This window comes from Lissotriton helveticus, chromosome 3_1 (genome assembly GCF_964261635.1).
Source record: "Lissotriton helveticus chromosome 3_1, aLisHel1.1, whole genome shotgun sequence".
NCBI lineage: Eukaryota > Metazoa > Chordata > Amphibia > Caudata > Salamandridae > Lissotriton > Lissotriton helveticus.
In genome coordinates, this window is record NC_136061.1 from 1,160,396,217 (window position 1) to 1,160,417,387 (window position 21,171).

General features: G+C 49.0%; 1 protein-coding gene across 2 annotated transcripts in view; it reads right to left on the minus strand.

Moving 5' to 3' along the window:
* Nucleotides 1-21,171, minus strand: part of LOC144823334 (mitogen-activated protein kinase kinase kinase 6-like) — a 1,091,718-nt gene that overhangs the window by 704,234 nt on the left and 366,313 nt on the right. For both annotated transcript variants that reach the window (XM_078681777.1, XM_078681776.1), the window contains exon 13: nt 20,427-20,522. In XM_078681777.1, the coding sequence (XP_078537903.1) occupies nt 20,427-20,522 (96 nt within the window). The remainder of the gene's footprint in view (nt 1-20,426; nt 20,523-21,171) is intronic.

Genomic DNA, 21,171 nt, shown 5'->3' on the forward strand with positions numbered 1-21,171 from the left:
GGGTACAGGGCTCATGCACCTGTACGCTCACCACTGGCATAGGGCACCAGCTAGAGGGGTGACTGATCTATGCCAGGGCAGTAGGTTGTAGGCATGGCACACAGGGATATGTCCCATGTCGACTCTTTGCTTTGTTCAACACCAAAACATGCAGCCTGCGAAGGCAGTGTGTGTGTAAAGGTACAGTGCCTCTAAGGGTGGCACAATAAGTGCTGCAGCCCTTAGAGGTCTTCCCTGGTCACAGTGCCCTGGGTACTTGTAGTACCATTTACCAGGGGCTGACCTGTGGCCAGAGATGCCAATTGGGTTAGTTTTGGGGAAAGAACACAGGACCTGGGAACCTGATTGGCAGGGACCCATGACACACCAAAAAAAAGTTCATCAGTAGTCTGGCAAAAAGTAGGGGGGTTACTGCAACAGAACCCCACTTTCCTACAGACGCACGCAGCGGGCACGCCGCTGGCGCACCTAAGGCAAGCCCGTCTTGGCCCGTCTGGGACCAGGGGCCAAAAATCCAGGCCCTTCTCAGTCAGCTCCTAGATACTATTCTTCTTTGTTGTATAATCTTTGACCTCCTTTGAGCACGTCCTGTCAGGTTCTCTCCGCAGATCTTTTCCTTCTTGGGTGCTCATGCTGCCATTTCAATCTCATTTCTAAAACTCATCCTCAGGCTTCGAGTGGGGCTCTTTATTCTCCTAATATTTTAGTTGCTTCTCCGCCGCATAGTGAATTCCGCTGCTTCAGCTTAAATTGCTGCTACTTATCCAAGCATCAGCCACACGTGTTTAATTTTGTTTAGATAGGGAATCTGATGTAGTCTTTTTAACTGAGACTTGGCTTCATGATGGCTCCCTTCGGATGTCATCGCGGCCCTTCCTAATAATTTGTCGTTACAAGGTATTAATAGGCCCCTTAGAGTAGGGGTGGTATCACCATTATTAAAAAATAAAAATAAAAATAGAACTGTAAAATTATTGACCTCCAGATCCCTAATTGTGAAGCGCTTGCCTTTTCAATACCTTTTAACCACAAGTTTACTTTCTTGGGCGCTCTTATCAATTGCCCTCATGGGCCTTCTCATAATTGGTGTTCAATAGTTTGTGGGATTCTGGCACCCCATATTCCCCAAGCTGCCAATTTCTCGGTACTCGGTGGTCTCAATCTCCATTTGAAGAACCTTGAAAACAAACCTGCATTTACATTTATAGAGGACATGAACATTCTTAATCTTCCATTGTTAAATTCACTTCCTACTCACATTGCTGGTCATTTACTGGACCCTATCTTCTCTAATATTGCGACCTTATCTGTTGCCTCACCTATTCCGCTGTGCTGGACTGATCATTTTGCGGATCCTTTTTCTATCAAGTCTCCCTGCATTTCTTCTACCAGGCAGACTTCACCATCTAAAATTCAGAACTGGCCAAACTTAATATAATGGATCTCAACAAAGCACTCCGGGACAGTATTCCATCTCTTGATTCTTCAGCGGATCTAGCCCACCCTACCATTCACAAACGACTCACTGTGCCACCGACCTCTATTTTACCCCTATGTACAAAGAACAAGTAACTTACCTTCGGTAACGATATATCTGTAAGAAACAGTAGTTAGTATTAGATTTCTTACCTTAGAATATCCCCAGGCGTCAGTCTGGATCCGGAAACTTTTGCGTAGCAGTACCCCTGCGCGTCGGTAGGCGTCGTCTGCAGGCGTCCCCTGCGGCTCCGCGTCCGTCGTCGGCGTCGTGCGCCGTGATGACGTCGCTGGAGTATATAGACGCCGCCTCCGCGCGCTGACGTCAGTTCTTTGCACACAGCTTTTCCGCGCCAGAACACGCAGAGCCATGTGAGAACTAACACTGGTGCCATTTGAAACTAGGGCCCTGAAAGGGATGTCCTTAACCCTAGGTATCAGTTCGCAGAACGGGGAGGACGGGTGGGGCGGTAAGGAATCTAATACTAACTACTGTTTCTTACAGATATATCGTTACCGAAGGTAAGTAACTTGTTCATCTGAAAGAAACAGGTTAGTATTAGATTCCTTACCTTAGAATAGATACCCCAGCAATACCAACCCCGGTGGTGGGTCTGCGAACCAATACAATCCTACACCAGAAAATCCTGGAGGACCGAACGGCCAAAGAAGCCGTCCCTCTGGACTTGACTGTCCAGGCAGTAATGCCTCGCAAAGGTGTGCAGCGAGGCCCACGTAGCCGCCTGGCAAATGTCCTGCAAAGGGACTCCCCGGCCCAGGGCAGTAGTAGGCGCCGTGGCCCGAGTGGAATGGGCCCTCAGCCCAACAGGAGGCTCCTTCCGAGCCAAAGAGTAGCATGCTTTGATGCACAGGACGACCCACCGAGAGATGGTTCGTTTCTTTACCGCCCTTCCCTTCTTCTCACCCACGTAGCCAACAAACAGTTGGTCATCCACCCGGAACTGGCGTGTGCGATCCATATAAAATGAAAGCGCACGTTTTGGGTCCAGACGATGGAGCCGCTCTTCATCTTTCGAAGGATGCGGAGGCGGGAAGAAGGAGGGTAAGGTGATGGACTGCCCGATGTGAAAAGCAGAAACTACTTTGGGCAGGAAAGAAGGTCTAGTTCTAAGAACCACCTTGTCTGGATGAATGGACAAGAAAGGAGGTTTCACAGAAAGAGCCTGGAGCTCACTCACTCTCCTGGCAGAGGTGATGGCAACCAGGAAGGCCGTCTTTAAAGTCAGAAGACGGAGAGGACAGGAATGAAGCGGCTCAAAGGGAGCGCACATCAAGAAAGTCAGAACCAGGTTCAAGTCCCACTGAGGCATCACGAACGGAACAGGTGGATACATGTGCGTGATGCCCTTCAAGAATCTTGTTACAATAGGGGACTTGAACAAAGATGGCTGATCAGGTAGCCTTAAGAAGGCGGAAAGGGCCGAAAGGTAGCCCTTCATAGTGCCCAGAGCAGGGCCCTGCTGGGCAAGAGAGAGAAGAAAGAGGAGAACGTCGGAGAGAGGGGCAGAAAGGGGATCCACAGCCTTTGCTGTGCACCATGCCACAAATCTGTTCCACCGGCAGGCGTATACCGACTTTGTGGAGGGACGCCTGGCTGCCAGAATCACATCACAGACTTCAGGAGGCAAGTCAAATGGCCTCAACTGTCGCAGCTCAATCTCCAAGCATGGAGGTGGAGACTGGACAGGTTCGGGTGGAGGACCGTCCCCTGCTGCTGCGACAGAAGGTCCTCCTGAAGGGGCAGGGGGATCGAGGGACCGACTGACATGCTGAGTAGCTCGGGATACCAGTACCTTCGAGCCCAGTCCGGAGCCACAAGGATAACTTGGGCCCGGTCGCGCCTGATCTTCTTCAGCACTCTGGGCAGAAGTGGTATAGGCGGAAAGGCGTACAATAGACCGCAACTCCACTCGCGCCGAAAGGCGTCGCCGAGCGAGTGCCGTCTTGGAAACTCCAACGCGCAGAACTGATGACATTGCGCGTTCTCTTCTGTGGCGAATAGATCTAACCAAGGCTCTCCCCATTGCAGAAAGAGGCCTTTCGCCACGTCCGAGTTCAGACGCCATTCGTGATCCACCGAGCACCGACGGCTGAGTTCGTCCGCCCTGACGTTCAGAGAACCCGCCAGGTGTTGAACCGTCAGAGTCACGCCCTGACGTTCCAGCCATTGCCAGAGGCGCAGAGCCTCCTGGCAAAGGGTCCACGACCCCACTCCGCCCTGCTTGTTGCAGTACCACATGGCGGTGGTGTTGTCCGTGAACACCTGCACCACACTCCCGTTGACAAAGGGGAGGAATGCCTTCAGTGCTAGGCGAATCGCCCGCAGCTCCAACATGTTGATATGGAGCCGGGACTCCGCCGGAGACCAGATGCCTCTGATCTCCGCCTCTCCCAAGTGGCCTCCCCAGCCCTGGAGGGACGCGTCCGTCACAACTACGTGCTCCGGTAGGGGAAGGGAGAGGGATCTGACTCTGACCCAATCGCGGTCCGTAAGCCACCACTGCAACTGTCTCGCAGTGCCCTCCTAGATGGTCGGATAGGTTGCCCTGATGCTGGGCCCACTGAAACTTCAGGTCCCACTGCAGAGCCCGCATCCGCCACCTGGCGTGATGCACCAGAAGGATGCAGGAGGCCATCAGTCCCAGAAGCCGCAGCGTCAACCTGACCGAGACCCGGGATAACGGCTGAAAGAGGGGAATCAGAGCCTGAATATCCCGGACCCGCCGTTCCGGAGGATAAACCCGAAACTGCGCCGAGTCGAGAACCGCCCCGATGAAAAGGAGCTTTTGAGAGGGACACAGGTGTGATTTCGGCACGTTGATGGAAAACCCCAGCTCGTGCAGGAGGTCTACCGTCATCTGAAGGTGGTGGACGACTGTCTGGGGCGAGCCCGCCTTCAACAACCAGTCGTCAAGGTAGGGGAAGACTGAAACCCCTAACCGGCGCAGATGAGCTGCGACCACCGCCATCACTTTCGTGAACACCCGTGGGGCGCTGGTAAGGCCGAATGGGAGCACGATAAACTGAAAGTGCTCGTGGCCTACCGTGAACCGTACGTAACGCCGGTGGGCCGGCAGGACGGGGATGTGAAAATACGCATCCTGCAAGTCCAACGCTACCATCCAGTCTAGCGGGTCTAGAGCAGCCAAGACCTGAGCCAAAGTCAACATCTTGAACTTCTCCTTCCGGAGGAAGCCGTTGACGTTCCGTAGATCCAAGATAGGACGCAGGCCCCCCTTGTCCTTCTTGGGTACCAGAAAGTAGTGGGAATAGCAACCACACCCTACTTCTGGCCCAGGAACGCGCTCGATGGCCCCCTTGGCCAAGAGGGCTGTAACTTCCTCCTGCAGAAGTGTCAAGTGGTCCCCCGACACACGGTGGTTCTGCGGTGGCATGGCTGGAGGAGTGGTCTCGAAGGGGAGGGAGTAGCCCCTTCGGACGAGCTGCAGCACCCACCTGTCCGATGTGATAGTGCGCCATGGGAGTGGTGATGGCGAACCCTGCCACCCACTGGCGTCACATGGGCCTGAAAGCACGGACTAGGAGGATTTGGAGGCTGCTGCGGGGGGAGGTGTGGCCTGACCTCGCCGCTGTCCCCGACATCCACCACGGCGGAATCCACGGCCGCCACCGCGTTGAGAAGTGTTCTGCGGCGCGTGGCTGGCAGCACGTGTGGGACCGCCCCTTCCGTGGCCACGAAAGGAGCGAAACGAACCAGTTTGCTGGCGCTGGGTCGAGAGACCCAAGGACTTGGCCGTGACCCTGGAGTCCTTGAAGCGCTCAAGCGCGTTGTCCGCTTTGTCGCCAAACAGGCGACTGCCATCGAACGGCATGTCCATCAAGGCATTTTGGACATCCGTCGAAAAATTGGCGGATCTCAGCCAGGCGTGGCGACGAATCGCCACCGTCGTGGACATCGCTCTGCCCAGCGAGTCGGTCGTATCAAGACCACACCTGATGGAATACCTCGCCGCGTCTCGGCCTTCAACCATAGCCTGGCCGAGCTTGACCCGTACCTCCTGCGGGCATTGCGGCAGACACTCCGCGACCGTATCCCACAGAGAGTGGGTGTAGCGGCCCAAGAGGCATGCGGTGTTGCAAGACCGCAGTCCCAGACTCAGGGACGAGAAGACCTTTTTGCCATACTGGTCGTACCTCTTAGATTCCCGGTCGGGCGGGGCCGACGGGAACGCGGATTGGGAAGTTGAGGCCTGGATCACCAGACTCTCAGGGGTGGGATGGGTGGACAGGAACTTAGGGTCGTCCGAACACGGACGGTGGCGCCTGGCAACGTTCCTATCAACAGGCGAACCTGAAGCGGGCCTGGACCACGTGCCCAACAGAACGTCCGTCAAGGCTTCATTAAACGGCAGCAGAGGCTCCTGTGGGCATGACTGCGGTTTGAAGACCTCGGTGAGGATGTTAGGCTTCACTTTTGCGACGGGGAGCTCAAGGCGCAAGGCCTTGGCAGCCCTCATCAGCACCACAGAATAAGCAGCCCCAGCCTCCGACGCCACAGTGGGAGGCGAGACAAAACCAGGGTTAGGAGAGTCGTCCAGACCACTGGCATCACCCAAGTCACCTGTCCAGTCCACGTCGTACTGACACTCGCGTGACAGAGGGTCCTCAGACCCCTCCCAACCCTCTCCATAATCTCCATCATCACCATAGTCGGATTCAACGATGTAGACCGGCTCCTCGGGGTCAATGGGCCCCATCGGCGCCGGACTCGGCGTCGGACGACGCCGGTCCGACTCTGCGTCCGGAGTAGGAGAGGGAATGGGGGTGGCGCCGCCCGGAGCCCCGACGCCGGCCGGAGCCTGCGACGGAGTCGCGGCGCCGCACGGAGGCGGCACCATGGGTTGCCCCGATGGAATCGGCGCCGGAGAGGCCAGCGGACCAGCCGGCGTCGACCCTGAAGGGCCCAGCGGCGCCGGGGCCGGAGCCGCCGGCGGCGTCGGGGCCGGAGCACCCGGCGGCGTCGGGGCCGGAGCACCCGACGGCATCGGGGCAGGAGCACCCGAACCGCTCGGACCCCCAGACGGGGCCACGGGGCCCGCAGGCGCCGTAGGCCCCGCCGGAGGAGACAGCGCCCTCATGGCCATGAGGAACTCCTCTATCTCCTCGCGCGACGCGCCTTGCCCAGGGACCGACGGGTATGGAGCAGGCGGCGTCGGCGACCCACGCGGGGCCGCGGGGGTGGGGCCACCCGAACCCCCAGCCGCATCGCGCGACCGTCAGGGGTGCGATGACGACGCCCCGACTTCTTGTGTTTCTTACCTGAGGAACCGGAGGAATGGTGTCGACTTCCGGAGCGCTCGTGAGGGCTCCGCGACCGTTCTCTCGACCGCTCCCTCGACCTCCGACCGGACCGGGACCGCTCTCGACGCGGGGCCGACACCCGGAGCTCGAGTAGCTTGCGGGACCGCTCCCGTCTAGCCTTACTCGTTAAGGCCCGGCAGTCGACGCAGGCCTCCACGTCGTGGTCCGGGCCCAGACACCGGAGGCAGAGTCGATGGTGGTCGGTGACCGACATCGTGCGGTCACACCCGTCACAATTCTTGAAACCGGGCATCCTACCGGCACCTAAGAAGTAGATATTAATCAAAAAACTTTGGTCAAAAGACCGGAGTACTGCTCTTCGGATCTGCGCTAACTGGCGCGGAAAAAAGAACTGACGTCAGCGCGCGGAGGCGGCGTCTATATACTCCAGCGACGTCATCACGGCGCACGACGCCGACGACAGACGCGGAGCCGCAGGGGACGCCTGCAGACGACGCCTACCGACGCGCAGGGGTACTGCTACGCAAAAGTTTCCGGATCCAGACTGACGCCTGGGGATATTCTAAGGTAAGGAATCTAATACTAACCTGTTTCTTTCAGATGCCACAGGATAGAATCCATCTTCCTGCTCCATGGTTTACTGATTCCCTCAGACAAGAGAAAAAACTTTGTAAAGCCTTAGAAAGGCAGTGGAGGAAACATTATCGGCCTGCTGCTAAGCTGGAGTACTTAGGAGCATTAAAGAGATATCCTGCTCTTTGTGGATCAGCTTGTGCAGCCTTTTACATTGGAAAGATTTCTAGCTCTCAACATTGTCAGAAAACTCTATTTAAAGTTATTACTAAACTCTCAGCCACCAGTACATGTCTGGCTCCTCCTTCGCTTTCCCAACTTCAATGTGATGAGCTAGTGTCCTTCTTTTACATTAAAGTTAAGTCTGTTAATGACCAACTTGCTGTGGATACCCTCCAACTAGGGAATCAAATGCTTGCTTTTTAATAGCCCCGCAAAAGGGTCCCTTGAATTTTCCTCCCTGGCCTCTTGCAAGATTAGCTCTTGGCCTCCTTTGGAGTTGCTTTCTCTGAAGTTGTTACTGGGATCTATCAAGTCTGGTTCACCTGTTGATCCTCTCGCTACGTCAAAACGTATTCTCCTGGACGATTCGATTCTCTGTGTGATTCTTAACCTTCTCAATTCTTCACTTACCACAGGTCTGGTTCCCCAGGAGTGGAAACATGCTCTTGTTCTTCCTCTGTTAAAAAAGGAAGGTCTTGACCCCCTCTGCTGTTCTCTTTTGCCTGTGTTTTCTAAAATACTGGAGCGACACATTAATAATCTACTCTCTTCCTATGTTACTACTCACAATGTATTGCATTCCTCGGAGTCTGGCTTCAGACCTGGCCATAGTGCCAAGGCTGCTCTTCTAGGAGTTACTGAACACCTCAGGCTACAACTTGACTCTGGGGGTAACTCTGCCCTCATCCTGCTAGATTTGAGCGTGGCTTACGATAGTGTCTCACTACATCCCGTTAGGCAGTCTCGAAGCCGCTGGCATTATGGGTCTGGCTCTGAGGTGGTTGACCTCCTTAAAGGACTGCACGTTTTCAGGGCTTCTCCAACGTAGTGAGGTCTAACACTCTAGCCGTAACCTCTTTTCCTTTGCCGACGATACCCAGATTGTTTTTCCCTTTCTGCTGCCCAGCATCAAGATTCTTCCTTGTTGCAGGTTGGCTTGAGGAATGTCTCTTTGTGGCTGACTAGTAACGCTCTTAAGCTTAATAGCACCGACACTGAGGTGCTTATTCTGGGTAATAACCTGGAGCTATGGGGAATTAAACATTGTTCTGACAATTTGGGCCTGGTACCTGCCTCTGTCCCAAAAGTAAAAAACCTGGGTTTTATCATTGATCAAAAGCTCTCCCTCAAGCCTCAGGTCTCCAGGGTTTGCGGCACCTTGCTTTGCTACTCCTAGGTGGATCAAATAAAATCCTCTGGCTAAACCAACCTCCAGCTCAGAGAACAGTCCTGCAGGCTTTGGTGATATCCAGGCTGGACTACCGCAATGTGCTGTACCTGGGCGCTGACAAAGCCTCTATACATCGCTTACAGGTCATTAAAAATGCTGCTGCTTGCCTTCTTTTCCCTCTGCCTAGATATGCTTCTGTGTCCCCTCTGCTCCATCAACTTCACTGGCTTGGGGTTAACAAGCGTAATGAGTTCAAGGCCCTATGTTACATGTTTCGTGCTAAATGTGGCCTTGCCCCTTCTTATATTAAAATTTTGGTTACACTTTATGTTCTGGCTCGACAGTTGAGATCTTTCAGCCTCTCACTGTTTTCAGTTCCAAGATTCCGACTTGCCGGTATGAGAGGTCGCTCATTTGCCTGTCTTAACCCCAAGCTTTAGAACGCCCTTCCAATTGCCCTTAGGAACTGCCAATCCTTGCTACCTTTTATTAAAGATTTAAAGACGTTTCTATTTAGTGACACTGCTTGATCTGTGTATGCTACTTTATGCCAGTTGCCTAATGTGGTTGTTTGCCTCCACATGCTCTGAGCACCGGGAAACCCTGTTGGGTAGCTGCGCGCTTTACAGTGCAATAAATAAATACATATATACAGAGCCAGCTTCCTACAATTCTGGATTGGGTCAAAAAAGTATAGTACTTTGAACTTCTGGGCATGAACATCTGGCTGCCAACAGACTGCTGCATCTGTCACAGCTGGCTAGGCTCCGTGGCCTGTGCAATCTACATGTCCTTGCAAGAAAACTGAGCAGTGGCAGTTGACTACATTAGATCATCCTCCTGAAGTAATGGATGTCATTCTTGCTAGGTGAACTGTTACGGTGTATATGTTTAATGAAAGCAGGGGGAGGTTTATGCCCTGGCGTGGCACCTGTAAAGTGAACTAACTGGAGACAAACTGTTGGATGTCTCGTTTATTATGTCTTTGGCTCAGCAAGGACTTGCCGTGGGCATGGGGGCATGGTTAAAGGTTATCTGGTGGCCCTTTTAACATTTTTGCCTTTACCAGACAAATGCCCTTGTTCAATTCACCTGTTGTATGGTGATTTCTCAAAGGTTTAATCCACATATTCTCCTAAATCCTTTGTGATGTCCCAATAGGATCTTAATTTTGTCCTTACTTTTCTTATGTGCATCCAATTTGAGCTGTTGCACAGCTGTCTTCTACGTTTCCTGACTTTGAAGACAGATTTTTAATTGTGATAGCTTCAGCTCATCCCACGAGTGAGCTTAAAGCTTGATCATGTTACTTACCTGGTAAGCATCTGTTCTTGGCATTTAGAGCTGTAGATTCACATGTACCCTCCCACCTTCCCGGACACCTGTAGTTGTTGCAGTTCTCTTTATTTACATTACATATGCATGGACATCTCTTTACTACTTGAGATCTAGAGTAGCAAGGAAGTCATTTTGTAAAAGAAGAGGAAGGACCTGTTGGAGTGTGACTATGTGAAAATGGTCTGACTGTATGTATATGTTTAGGGGTATGAGGTCTAGAATAGGCCTTAGAGAGCCGTCCTTCTTTGGGATGAGAAGGTATAGGGTGTAAACTCCCTTGTTTTGTCGGTGCAGAGGAACTGGTTCTATTGCACTTTTTTGTAGTAGGGATATTACTTCTTGCTTTATCAGTAATAGATGCTCTTGTGACATTGGATGCTGTTTGGGTGGTATGTTTGGGGGGCTAGATGTTAGTTCGAGACAGTAACCGGATTGAATAATTTGTCGCACCCACCTGTCTGATGTGATGCCCGTCCAGACAGGAAGGAATTGTTGTAGTCTTCCCCCTGCTGGAGTGGAATGGTGAGGGGGAAGTGGAGGAAAGTCATTGGGTAGGGGTGGAGGCAGAGCGGGAGTTGTTAGTTTTGCCTCTGCCTTTGTTATTGTTACCCCTGTAACCCCCTCTTTGGTAGCTCCTAGTGAAGGTTGATTGGCTAGGGGGCTTATAAGAAGTGAAGGGGCTATCGGAAGAATAGCCTCTTGTGTTGCCTCTGTAGGATGAGCGACGAAAGGAACGTCTGGGAGCTTGCGACTGCAAGGCTCCCATAGATTTAGCTGTGTTGGTATCTTTTTTCACCTTTTCTAGGGATACATCAACATTAGGGCCAAATAGGTGTTGCTCATCAAATGGTTGATTGAGGATGGAATTCTGGACTTCAGCTTTGAAACCTGAAATACGTAGCCAGGCATGCCTAAGCAAAAGAACGCTGGTGTTAATGGCCTTCGAAGCAGTATCTGCGGCATCTAGGGCACAACGGATGGAGGTATTGGTGATAGTTTTACCTTCCTGTATGAGTTCATTGGCCCTATTTTTATATTTGTCTGGTAGATGCTGCATTATGGATTCCAGCTCATCATAATGTGCACGGTCATATCTTGCTAACAGCGCTTGAGTATTGGCAATGCGCCATTTGTTTGCTGCCTGTGACTCCGTTCGTTTGTCAGAGGCGTCAAGGAGTTTAGACTCCTTATCTGGTGAGGAGGTCTCACCAGATGTTTGGGAATTGGCCCTTTTCCATGCATTGGAGTCTAGCGGTGCAGGGCCTCTAATATAGGCTGGATCTGTAGGGGCAGCTTAGTATTTTTTCTCAATTCGGGGGTTGAGGACTCGAGCCCTGACTGGATCTTTAAATACCTCTGGTGCATGCTTAATGACCCCCTTAGGCATTGGCAGATTTGAAGTGGACCTTTGTGTGGTGTCGAAAGTGTCCATTAAGAAATCTTCCTCCACAGTGTTTGTGTGTAGGTCAACCCCATGGTATTGGGCAGCCCTATGGACAAGTAGGTTCAAACCTATAGTGTCCTCTGGGGGGGAAGGCCTGGAGGGATATACATCATCTAGAGGAACGTAAGGGATGTCAGGGGTGTTATAATCATCCCATGGGTTAGTTGACTGAGGGGGACTATTGTTCCCTGCTGGCTCAACTGCACCCCCACCTGTATCATCAGAAATTGTATCTACATCATCAACTGGAATAGGGGATGTGTAGGAGAGAGATGTGGTGGCTGAAGAGGTGAAGGAGGAGTAGGGGGAGGAGGTGGAGAAGGGATCCTTCATGGAAAGGTTGCAATGTCTCTTTTTAGGAGAAGGAGCCGGTGCAGGCGCATCCAGTGGTCTCTTTTTTGAACTAAGAGCTAATTGTCCAGTCTTAGGATCCTTTACGAGAGTCTTTTGAGTAGGATCTGATGTAAAAAGCTCTTCTGTGGAAGGCAGATCCTTCTGTGTCGAAGTTCTCGGTTCCAGAGGCTTTTTCGGCACCGACTCGGTAGCTGTTTTAGGGTCTTTTGGCTTAGAACTGTTACCTTTTACAGTGTCCTTGGCCAGAGCTAGGTGTTTTTTTCGGTTCCGAGGCCTTTTTCGGCTCCGAAGCATGGGATTCGGGGCCCTTAGGCAGTTTTTTGCTTGGCTCTGAGTGCGGTTTCGGCGTCGATGAGCCGGTGCCAGTCTTCGGCGCCGAGTGATTGGATGTCGAAGCAGCAGTCGACGTGGATGAGGAAGAATATGGCTTCTTTTTCGGTGTCGGTTGTGTATCGGCACCGGGAGTAGGCTGACTCGAGCCAGAGCCGCCTGAAGGCTTGGTAGGCTTCTTTGCCGGGCCAGTCTCTCGGTGAGCACCCGGACCCGAGGGCATGACCGAAGCCTTTTTGGAAGGTGTTGAGGAAGGGTCGGGGCCAACGTGTTTACTTACAACCCGCTGAGCTGGAGTGATGTCCTCGACGTCTGAGTCGTCAGCATCGGAGTAGCTGGCACTTTCTTCAGCCCGCTGCTGTTCTGGCACATCAACGCCCTCTTCAAAGATGTCGTCGAGGATCGAAGCTGACGAGTGAGCCATGGTTCTTCGAGCTAGTCCGTCCCGAATTGTCGTCTTGGAGCGGAAGGAGGCACAAGCTGAACATCCTCTGGCCTTGTACTCCGGTGAGAGGCAAAGGTTGCACACCTCATGGAGATCGGTGTGGGGAAACTTCGACCCACATCGAGGAGACTTCTTGAATGGCGTCCTTTCCATGAGCCAGAAAATAAGGCCTATGTAGGCCCTAAGGCCTTCGTCAACGACCGTAATCGAAGACTTTGAAATTATCGAGATTGTGTGGAGATGGGAAACGCGTTCGAGACAACACCGTCGGAAACGGGTGAGGGATTGTGCGCCGTAGGAAAACTCTGTTCCAAACTGGAGCGCAGTAAACACATCTGAGCCCGATGGCAGAAAAAAACAATCTGAGGATGGAGCCGATGCCCATGCGCAATGTGATCTAAAAGAGGAATCACCTATCTCGTGACTTCCAAAGAACTTTTCTGGACAAAAACAAGTACAAACATCCGGGCCCAACACTAGATGGCGATCTATGTACAGTGTGTAATCTGCAGCTCAAATGCCTCGAATATATATATATATATATATATATATATATATATATATATATATATATATATCAAAGCTCCAGTTTGCCCGCAGGTAAGGACGCACTTCGACAGCAGTTCGCTTCGAGCCTTTCATTAGGTAGGACTGCTTCTGCATACTGATACATTTCCAGCATTGTCGATGTTTGCTCTCTTCAGAAACGCGTCAGGCTAACATCGACAATGCTGGAAATGTATCAGTATGCAGAAGCAGTCCTACCTAATGAAAGGCTCGAAGCGAACTGCTGTCGAAGTGCGTCCTTACCTGCGGGCAAACTGGAGCTTTGATGTTACACGCGGCCGCCCGGCCGCGAAGGGTTGCACCACCCCGGGAAGATAGGGGGTCACAGGGCTTCGAATAGTGAGGAGCACGTTGTGTGAGATAACAGTTCATAGGATTAAAGACTGCCATGCATTCTGAGGCCCGTTGGAGGGCTTTACATGTAAACATTTGACATGAACTACACGGCCCAGAAAGCATCATACTTATTCAAGTAAGCCATCGGAGGGCTGTTAATTATTGACTCAAGAGGGCGTGTCAGTTGCAGCACCTAATTATGTCGAGCCTCTGAAGAGAGCAGTCAGCTCAGAAACGCGTCAGGCTAACATCGACAATGCTGGAAATGTATCAGTATGCAGAAGCAGTCCTACCTAATGAAAGGCTCGAAGCGAACTGCTGTCGAAGTGCGTCCTTACCTGCGGGCAAACTGGAGCTTTGATATATATATATATATATATATATATATATATATATATATATACGCTGCAAGGCTCGTCTTCAGGGAGACGAAAAGACGAGGAAGACCCAAGTTTAGTGCAAGTTTTTAAATATTTATTTTTGTGCTTGCCATATCGTCACGACGCGTTTCGGCAGATCCCTGCCTTGATCACATGACAACAGTGTCGTGAGATACACCTCTTTTTAAAGTGACAGTGCTAAGATAGGCATGAAAGAAATACTATCAGTATTTTCTCACTTAATATTCCTGTAAAATACATGATCCAAAAATCTGTCAGTATTTCTTAACCAAATAGTAATGCAAAACACATAATCCAAAAGTTTGTATTTAACAATGATTAAAGTGACATCTGTGCTTAAATGCATTGGCCCCTAGCTCCTGAATATCAAATAAAGAGTCATATTTATGATTTGCCAATTTTGCTATATTGCGTCCAACTATGACACCTCCCCTCTGTCAGTATCAAACATCCGCCTTATATTGCATTTGATGTCTAAACCATTTTATGTATTTAATCCAAATGCCTATAAAATTTAAAAAGTGTATCCCTAGAACCCACCCCTTAACTAAGTTATTACTTATGATATTTTTTTGTATATTTTTTGTAGAACAAACAAACAGAAAAGTGCTCCCAAACGGGTGAAATTAAATAAGACAAAAAGTCATCAAGGCACTACTGTGCAGCCAACTTATTACAGAGGACACTATAGCTAATGTTGGACTTAAATCATAAGAAAACAGGTTTCCCTTATTTTAGATACTAAGATTCCATACTTATAGTCATGAATGATTCCCACAATTAATCATATATACCAACTGGTAAACAATTAATTCATCCGTAAATAATTAAGAAATCTTAAAATCTGGTTATCATCGTAAGCCATAGTATCAAAAATATATCTCTCTATTTACAATAAGAACAATCTTAAAAAATTCATTTCTTATATACATGATTTGGTAACGATATAGAAAATCCGGATGGCATACTTTTCAAGAAAGTTAGTTAGGATTGGAACACTTGACAGTCATAGTACCTGATCTCATTACATGTGTCTGTGTGTATCTGTATATATCAATCTAGGTAAGTATATAGATCCTAACTCATATTCAAACCATTTGGTTGTTTGGTATCCAATAGAAGAATGTAATGAGTCTCTAATCTACGCAGCATCCCCTCTCTGTCCCCTCCTCTCCTCTGTATCGGTACTGTATCCAACAGGAAATATCTAAGATCTTTGGGTTTGCCACCATGGACATCGTGGAAATGGCGGGCCACAGGGTAACTCTGGTCATTGTTATTAATTGCCCTTATATGCTGTAATATACGTCTGTGACCCGGCAACTTAGAACTCCCTACGTATTTTAAATTACAACTGCACTCCAAAACATACACCACATACTCACTTTTACAAGTAAGATGATGTTTAATACTTTGTGGTTTCGTACTGAAGGCAGTAAGGTAAGAGGTCCTATTCACTCCATATGTGCAGGCTTTGCATTGAGGGCATTTATAAAATCCCTTACGTGCCAAAGATAAACCTGTGGAATCCTTATACTCAGGACTGCTCTTTACCAATATATCAGCCATGGAGGTGGCCTTCCGGTATGTGATTGCTGGAAACTCAGGAAGATGACTACCTATCACAGGGTCATCCTTTACCACATGCCAATTGCGCTGTATGATTTTGCGTAAATCCTTGTGCTGTCTGTTGTAAGTCAGAATCAGCCTAGGAGGTTCATGAGTTATTTGGGCATTAGCAATCTCTGGTTGCCTACGGTTGACCGTACTCTATGAGCTCCTCCCTTATTTTGACATTGGATTTGGCAATTGCAGCATCAATCACTTTTGCACCATAGCCCCGTTCTAAGAACCTGGCCTTGCTATCCTGCTGATGCTTTTAAGTTCATCCTCCTCGCTGCATATTCTACGCAGCCTAAGCATTTCCCCGTACGGGATGCTGTATATAAGGTGTCTGGGGTGTGCGCTGGTTGCATGTAGCAACGTGTTCCCTGCTGTTTCTTTTCTGAACAAGGTTGTACATATTTTGTTGTCAACTATGTTTACTGACACATCCAAAAAGGATACCTGACTATTACTTATGTTGTGCGTGAATTGTAAGTTAATGTCGTTGACATTGATCTTTCCGATAAAATCCATGGCTTCTTCCCTGGAACCTTTCCACACAATTATCAGGTCATCTATGTATCTTAGCCAAGAAACAATCTTATCTGTGTATATGTCCGTATATTGCCCCTTGAGGACCAGTTCTTCCCACCAGCCCATAAAGAGGCAAGCATAGCTGGGGGAAAAACTGGCCCCCATTGCTACCCCTTGAACTTGGCGATACATTTGCTTGTTAAACAAAAAATAATTGTGTTCCAAACAGAAAGTTAATAGGTCCATAAGCATTCTGTTGTGTTCTGCAAACTCCATATTTCTTTTACCTAGGAAATGTTTCACTGCTCTTAGTCACGACGCGTTTCGGCAGATCCCTGCCTTGATCACATGACAACAGTGTCGTGAGATACACCTCTTTTTAAAGTGACAGTGCTAAGATAGGCATGAAAGAAATACTATCAGTATTTTCTCACTTAACATTTCTGTAAAATACATGATCCAAAAATCTGTCAGTATTTCTTAACCAAATAGTAATGCAAAATACAAAATACAAAAGTTTGTATTTAACAATGATTAAAGTGACCTCTGTCACAGAACCGCCCACTGGTCATCTCACCAAAGAAAGGTATGTGTACAAATGCACTCAATATTGAACATTTCCTTGACTTTCAAAGTTTCCGGTTGCACGTATACACATATTCTATTTGCAGTTTTTAAGTATTTAGTATGCACATATTGCCAGTGTTTGCAACGCTGAAATAAAATATATGTCCGCATGTGCATGTGGAAATATACACTATTGTATAGGAACTGCACAGTCGCCAGTTCTGCTCCTCGTTTAACATGTATGTGCTGGGACAGATTTGGATTGTTTCAGGCAAGTAAAAGGGGACAGGCGACTAGAATGTCTCAAAGGAAATGTATCCTCCACCTACGCGTGTCATAGGCTTTATGCTGCACTTCTGGGGAGAGTCCTCAAGCTCATTTGGACCCGCTGTGGGGTAAGCAACTGCACAGCTGCCAGTCCTCTTCTGGGGCTACTGTTCTGGTGGCACCTCCTGTCCTTGATTTCTGGTAAGGACCCTGGCACTCCCCATCCGTGTGCTACAGCTGCACACTACAAAAGGAACTAGGAGGCAGATCCAGGGAGTACCACTCCACCATCCTTAGGGCCTACTCCACCATCCTTAGGGCCTACTCCACCATCCTTAGGGCCTACTCCACCATCCTTAGGGCCTACTCCACCATCCTTAGGGCCTACTCCACCATCCTTAGGGCCTACTCCACCCCATCCTACTCCACCATCCTTAGGGCCTACTCCACCATCCTTAGGGCCTGCTCCACCATCCTTAGGGCCCGCTCCACCATCCTTAGGGCCCGCTCCACCATCCTTAGGGCCCGCTCCACCATCCTTAGGGCCCGCTCCACCATCCTTAGGGCCCGCTCCACCATCCTTAGGGCCGCTCCACCATCCTTAGGGCCGCTCCACCATCCTTAGGGCCGCTCCACCATCCTTAGGGCCGCTCCACCATCCTTAGGGCCGCTCCACCATCCTTAGAGCCGCTCCACCATCTTTAGGCAAGCTTTTTTAAATAATTAATGTTTTACACTCTTTTAGTGCACATTTTGGTGTCAGTGTTTTAGTTCTACAGCTACAATGCTTAATTAGCAACTGTTAGCTGGGAACAGACAACAGGCGCCACTGTGCCACAAGACCGCCAGTCATCCTCTTTCACTAACACCTCCTTTTCAAAAAGGGCGCGTGCATCCTGCTTCTTTGGCTCCTTCATCTCTGCAGGAAACAGACAGCCGGCGCCACAGGGGCAATATAGACAGAACTATTCTGCTTAATGAATGTTTAGGGGAATTCACATGTTTAAAGGAAACAAACCGAAGGCACGAGAGGAAAAGAAAAAACACACACAGACATCTGCTTTATTCTTCCCTTCTGCCCTCTGTTAGACTCACTTTGTGTGCCCTTCTGCCCTCTGTTAGACTCGTTTTTCCCTTGCAACCCCTGCATCACTCGGCGCAACCCCAGCATCACTCCGCGCAACCCCAGCATCACTCCGCGCAACCCCAGCATCACTCCGCGCAACCCCAGCATCACTCCGCGCAACCCCAGCATCACTCCGCGCAACCCCAGCATCACTCCGCGCAACCCCAGCATCACTCCGCGCAACCCCAGCATCACTCCGCGCAAATCCAGCATCACTCCGCGCAAATCCAGCATCACTCCGCGCAACCCCAGCATCACTCCGCGCAACCCCAGCATCACTCCGCGCCATCACAGCATCACTCCGCGCCATCACAGCATCACTCCGCGCCATCACAGCATCAATCTCTGCAACCATTCAACAACTGGTTCAAATATGTTCTCTCAATGTTTCAAGCTTTATTACAAATGTCACAAAAAGATGTTGATATTTCACTTCTGTTCTTGCATTTTCATCACAATAAAATACACTGAACATAATCTTCACAAAAGTTATTTACAAAAGTTTAAGCTATTGCCATTATAAATTACAATCACTTTTATTAAAGTATTAATTATTTAAAAAAATTAAAAGCCATTGTTATTGGTAATATCAATACATCTAAGTCACGTAAATACAAAACATGTTGCATTACAAATGCTATAGGTGTCACATTTGCGAAAGTTTTAACTATTGGCATTGTAAATGACAAAGCTATTAATTTAGCTATTTTCAAAACCAACACAAATAAAAAAATTGTCATTTACAAGACCAATAGCTCAAACTTTCATAATGCGAGACCTATTGCATTGCAAATGCTTTTTCTTTTACTAGTCAATCGTGTCAGTAGAAAAGCACATGTTTGTGACTGTCACAAGAACACAGCCCCCATAGTCAGACAGTGAATACCTTTCGGGCAGTTGTAGCCCGGAATGTTTGAACTATGCAGGACTCTTACTTGCCAACATTCACCACATGCACTTACATCACTCCTACAGCATGGAACGACCTCCCTTTCTACATAAGAGCCTCCTCCACTCTTCTTGAATTCCCCAAGAAGCTGAAGATCTAGATTTTCAATTACCCAACCTACCAAAACGTAGCGTTAGGCTCACACACATACTCAATGCCAGGATACCTTCACCGGTGACAGCAGGTTTTATAAATACACATAACAAAATGAGCTAATAATAGCATGACAAGATACAACAGGGATCAATGTGAGGAGCAGATCATCATTATTCCTAGTGTGACAACTTCCTGCTGCATCAACACACTTTCTACCTTCATCTGAGGTTGGCGAGTCCTCAGAACCATGCACAACTTCCCTTTTTTTTTATTGTGGACTAGCAGTGTGAATCACACCCTTGTATTAACAATGGATCATGTGGTGCAAGCTTGAATTTATTTTCAGTTCTGTACGTCACTAACCTACATTTAACAGGGTCTCAAGTTCTCATTTAAGCACTTTAACAGTCAAACAATGGAAGGAACTGTGGGTGTACTCTGTCCTTGATATTTTCAATAAGACAGTTTGCTTTTAATTCCCCCACGTGTACTGGCATTTCATCAGAGTAACCTCCTCAAGAATATGGAATGGGACCTGTGAGAAAAGGGAAAAGTTCAGAATCTTAAAAAAATTATTGGAAGCACTAGGAAGTAAGAAAAGGGCTCATCAAGGGCATAGCAGGTTGACCGGTCTCAATGTTTGGAGGCAGTTGTTATGGTGACAAGATGGCTCCTGGGGAGTCTCCATCTGTAGAGACGTCCACATGCGGGTCCTTCCAGTCAGCTGGACCTTAGCTTTCTCCTTGTAGGACAGGGCGTTACAGCTCCAGTCCCATACATACTCCATTATCCCACATTGAACAAGTCCTTCAAAGCACATATGTAAGTCGCAGGTATCATCTTTAATTACTCATTTATCGTACCTTCGAAAAACCGAGGATGAACCTGGAGAAATATTGTCACAATAACATAGCGTATGTGCCTATAACAGGCCAAATGTATTAATCATTAATAATGCATTAAGACACAATTTTTCCTTGCACCATAGCTTTGCCTGAAATATAGCTTCTGTTGTGGATATTTATTTTTGGCTTTGTATCTTTTGGGACTGCCAATGACATGGGTGTGTTACATTCCAAATCAGCTCTCTGAGCAGGGGTGAGGAGAGCTTATGGTGTACACTCTACGTTTGCAATTGCAATGTGTGAATACTTAGTGGAGGCATCCCTCAGCTGGTAAGCATTGCAATAGGACGGTAGTGAAGGGGGGAAAAAAAGGCGGAATGGAGAGAGAAAGAATGATATAAGGAGAAAGGAGGAGACGAAGTTGGTGAAGAGATGCATACCCATTTCTGCATTAGACCACAGCATATCAAACTCACCATTTGCAGTGCTTCTGAGAAGGAAAGTACAGTTGGAAATCCTGTGCTGTGTGCAGGACGTACAAGAAACAGCAGCGCTCGTCACACTTTGCAATGCTAGAAGAACAGAAATACATCATTAAGAAGATGCCTTACTAGGGGATGCGGTTTTGTTGTTCAACAATTGGTAAGCTACCAAGCTGTTTACACAAGGATATCATTTACTCCCCCCGCACACCAAGCAATATTACTGTTCTGTCAGCCCTAAGTACCCCCACTGTGATTGGAGTTTGTACAAACAGCATCGCAAGCTTGCTCCTTCAAGAGCAGACCCATCAACCGAAGAGTGACAAGGAGTGGAGGAAGAAATTAAAGGGAAACCTTAAATGGCAGTATACATCCAATGTGAGCAAATCCACAGCCAAATTGCCCCATCAAGAAGAGTTGTAATGCAGAGATCATAGGGGTGGTGGCAGAAGTCTCGCCGACAGCCAAATGTCCCAAAACCTTAGGAACAGTACTTAGGGGTCGCGACTTACTCGAACGGAGGCCACCAGCAGGGTGCATGGTAGGCCCAGTTGGAAATGCCCTGATGAGCATTTGCAGCAAGGAGGTTTCTTGTTGCTTTTTGTAGCTCTATCCACCCAACAGGAGACCAGTCAACTGACCCCTAGAGTCCACTTCTGTGTGCTGGGAACAAGAGAGACCAGGTGTCATCCAGCATCTGCTTTTGACAGGGAAGACCTCTCTGAAGTTAAGCAAGTTC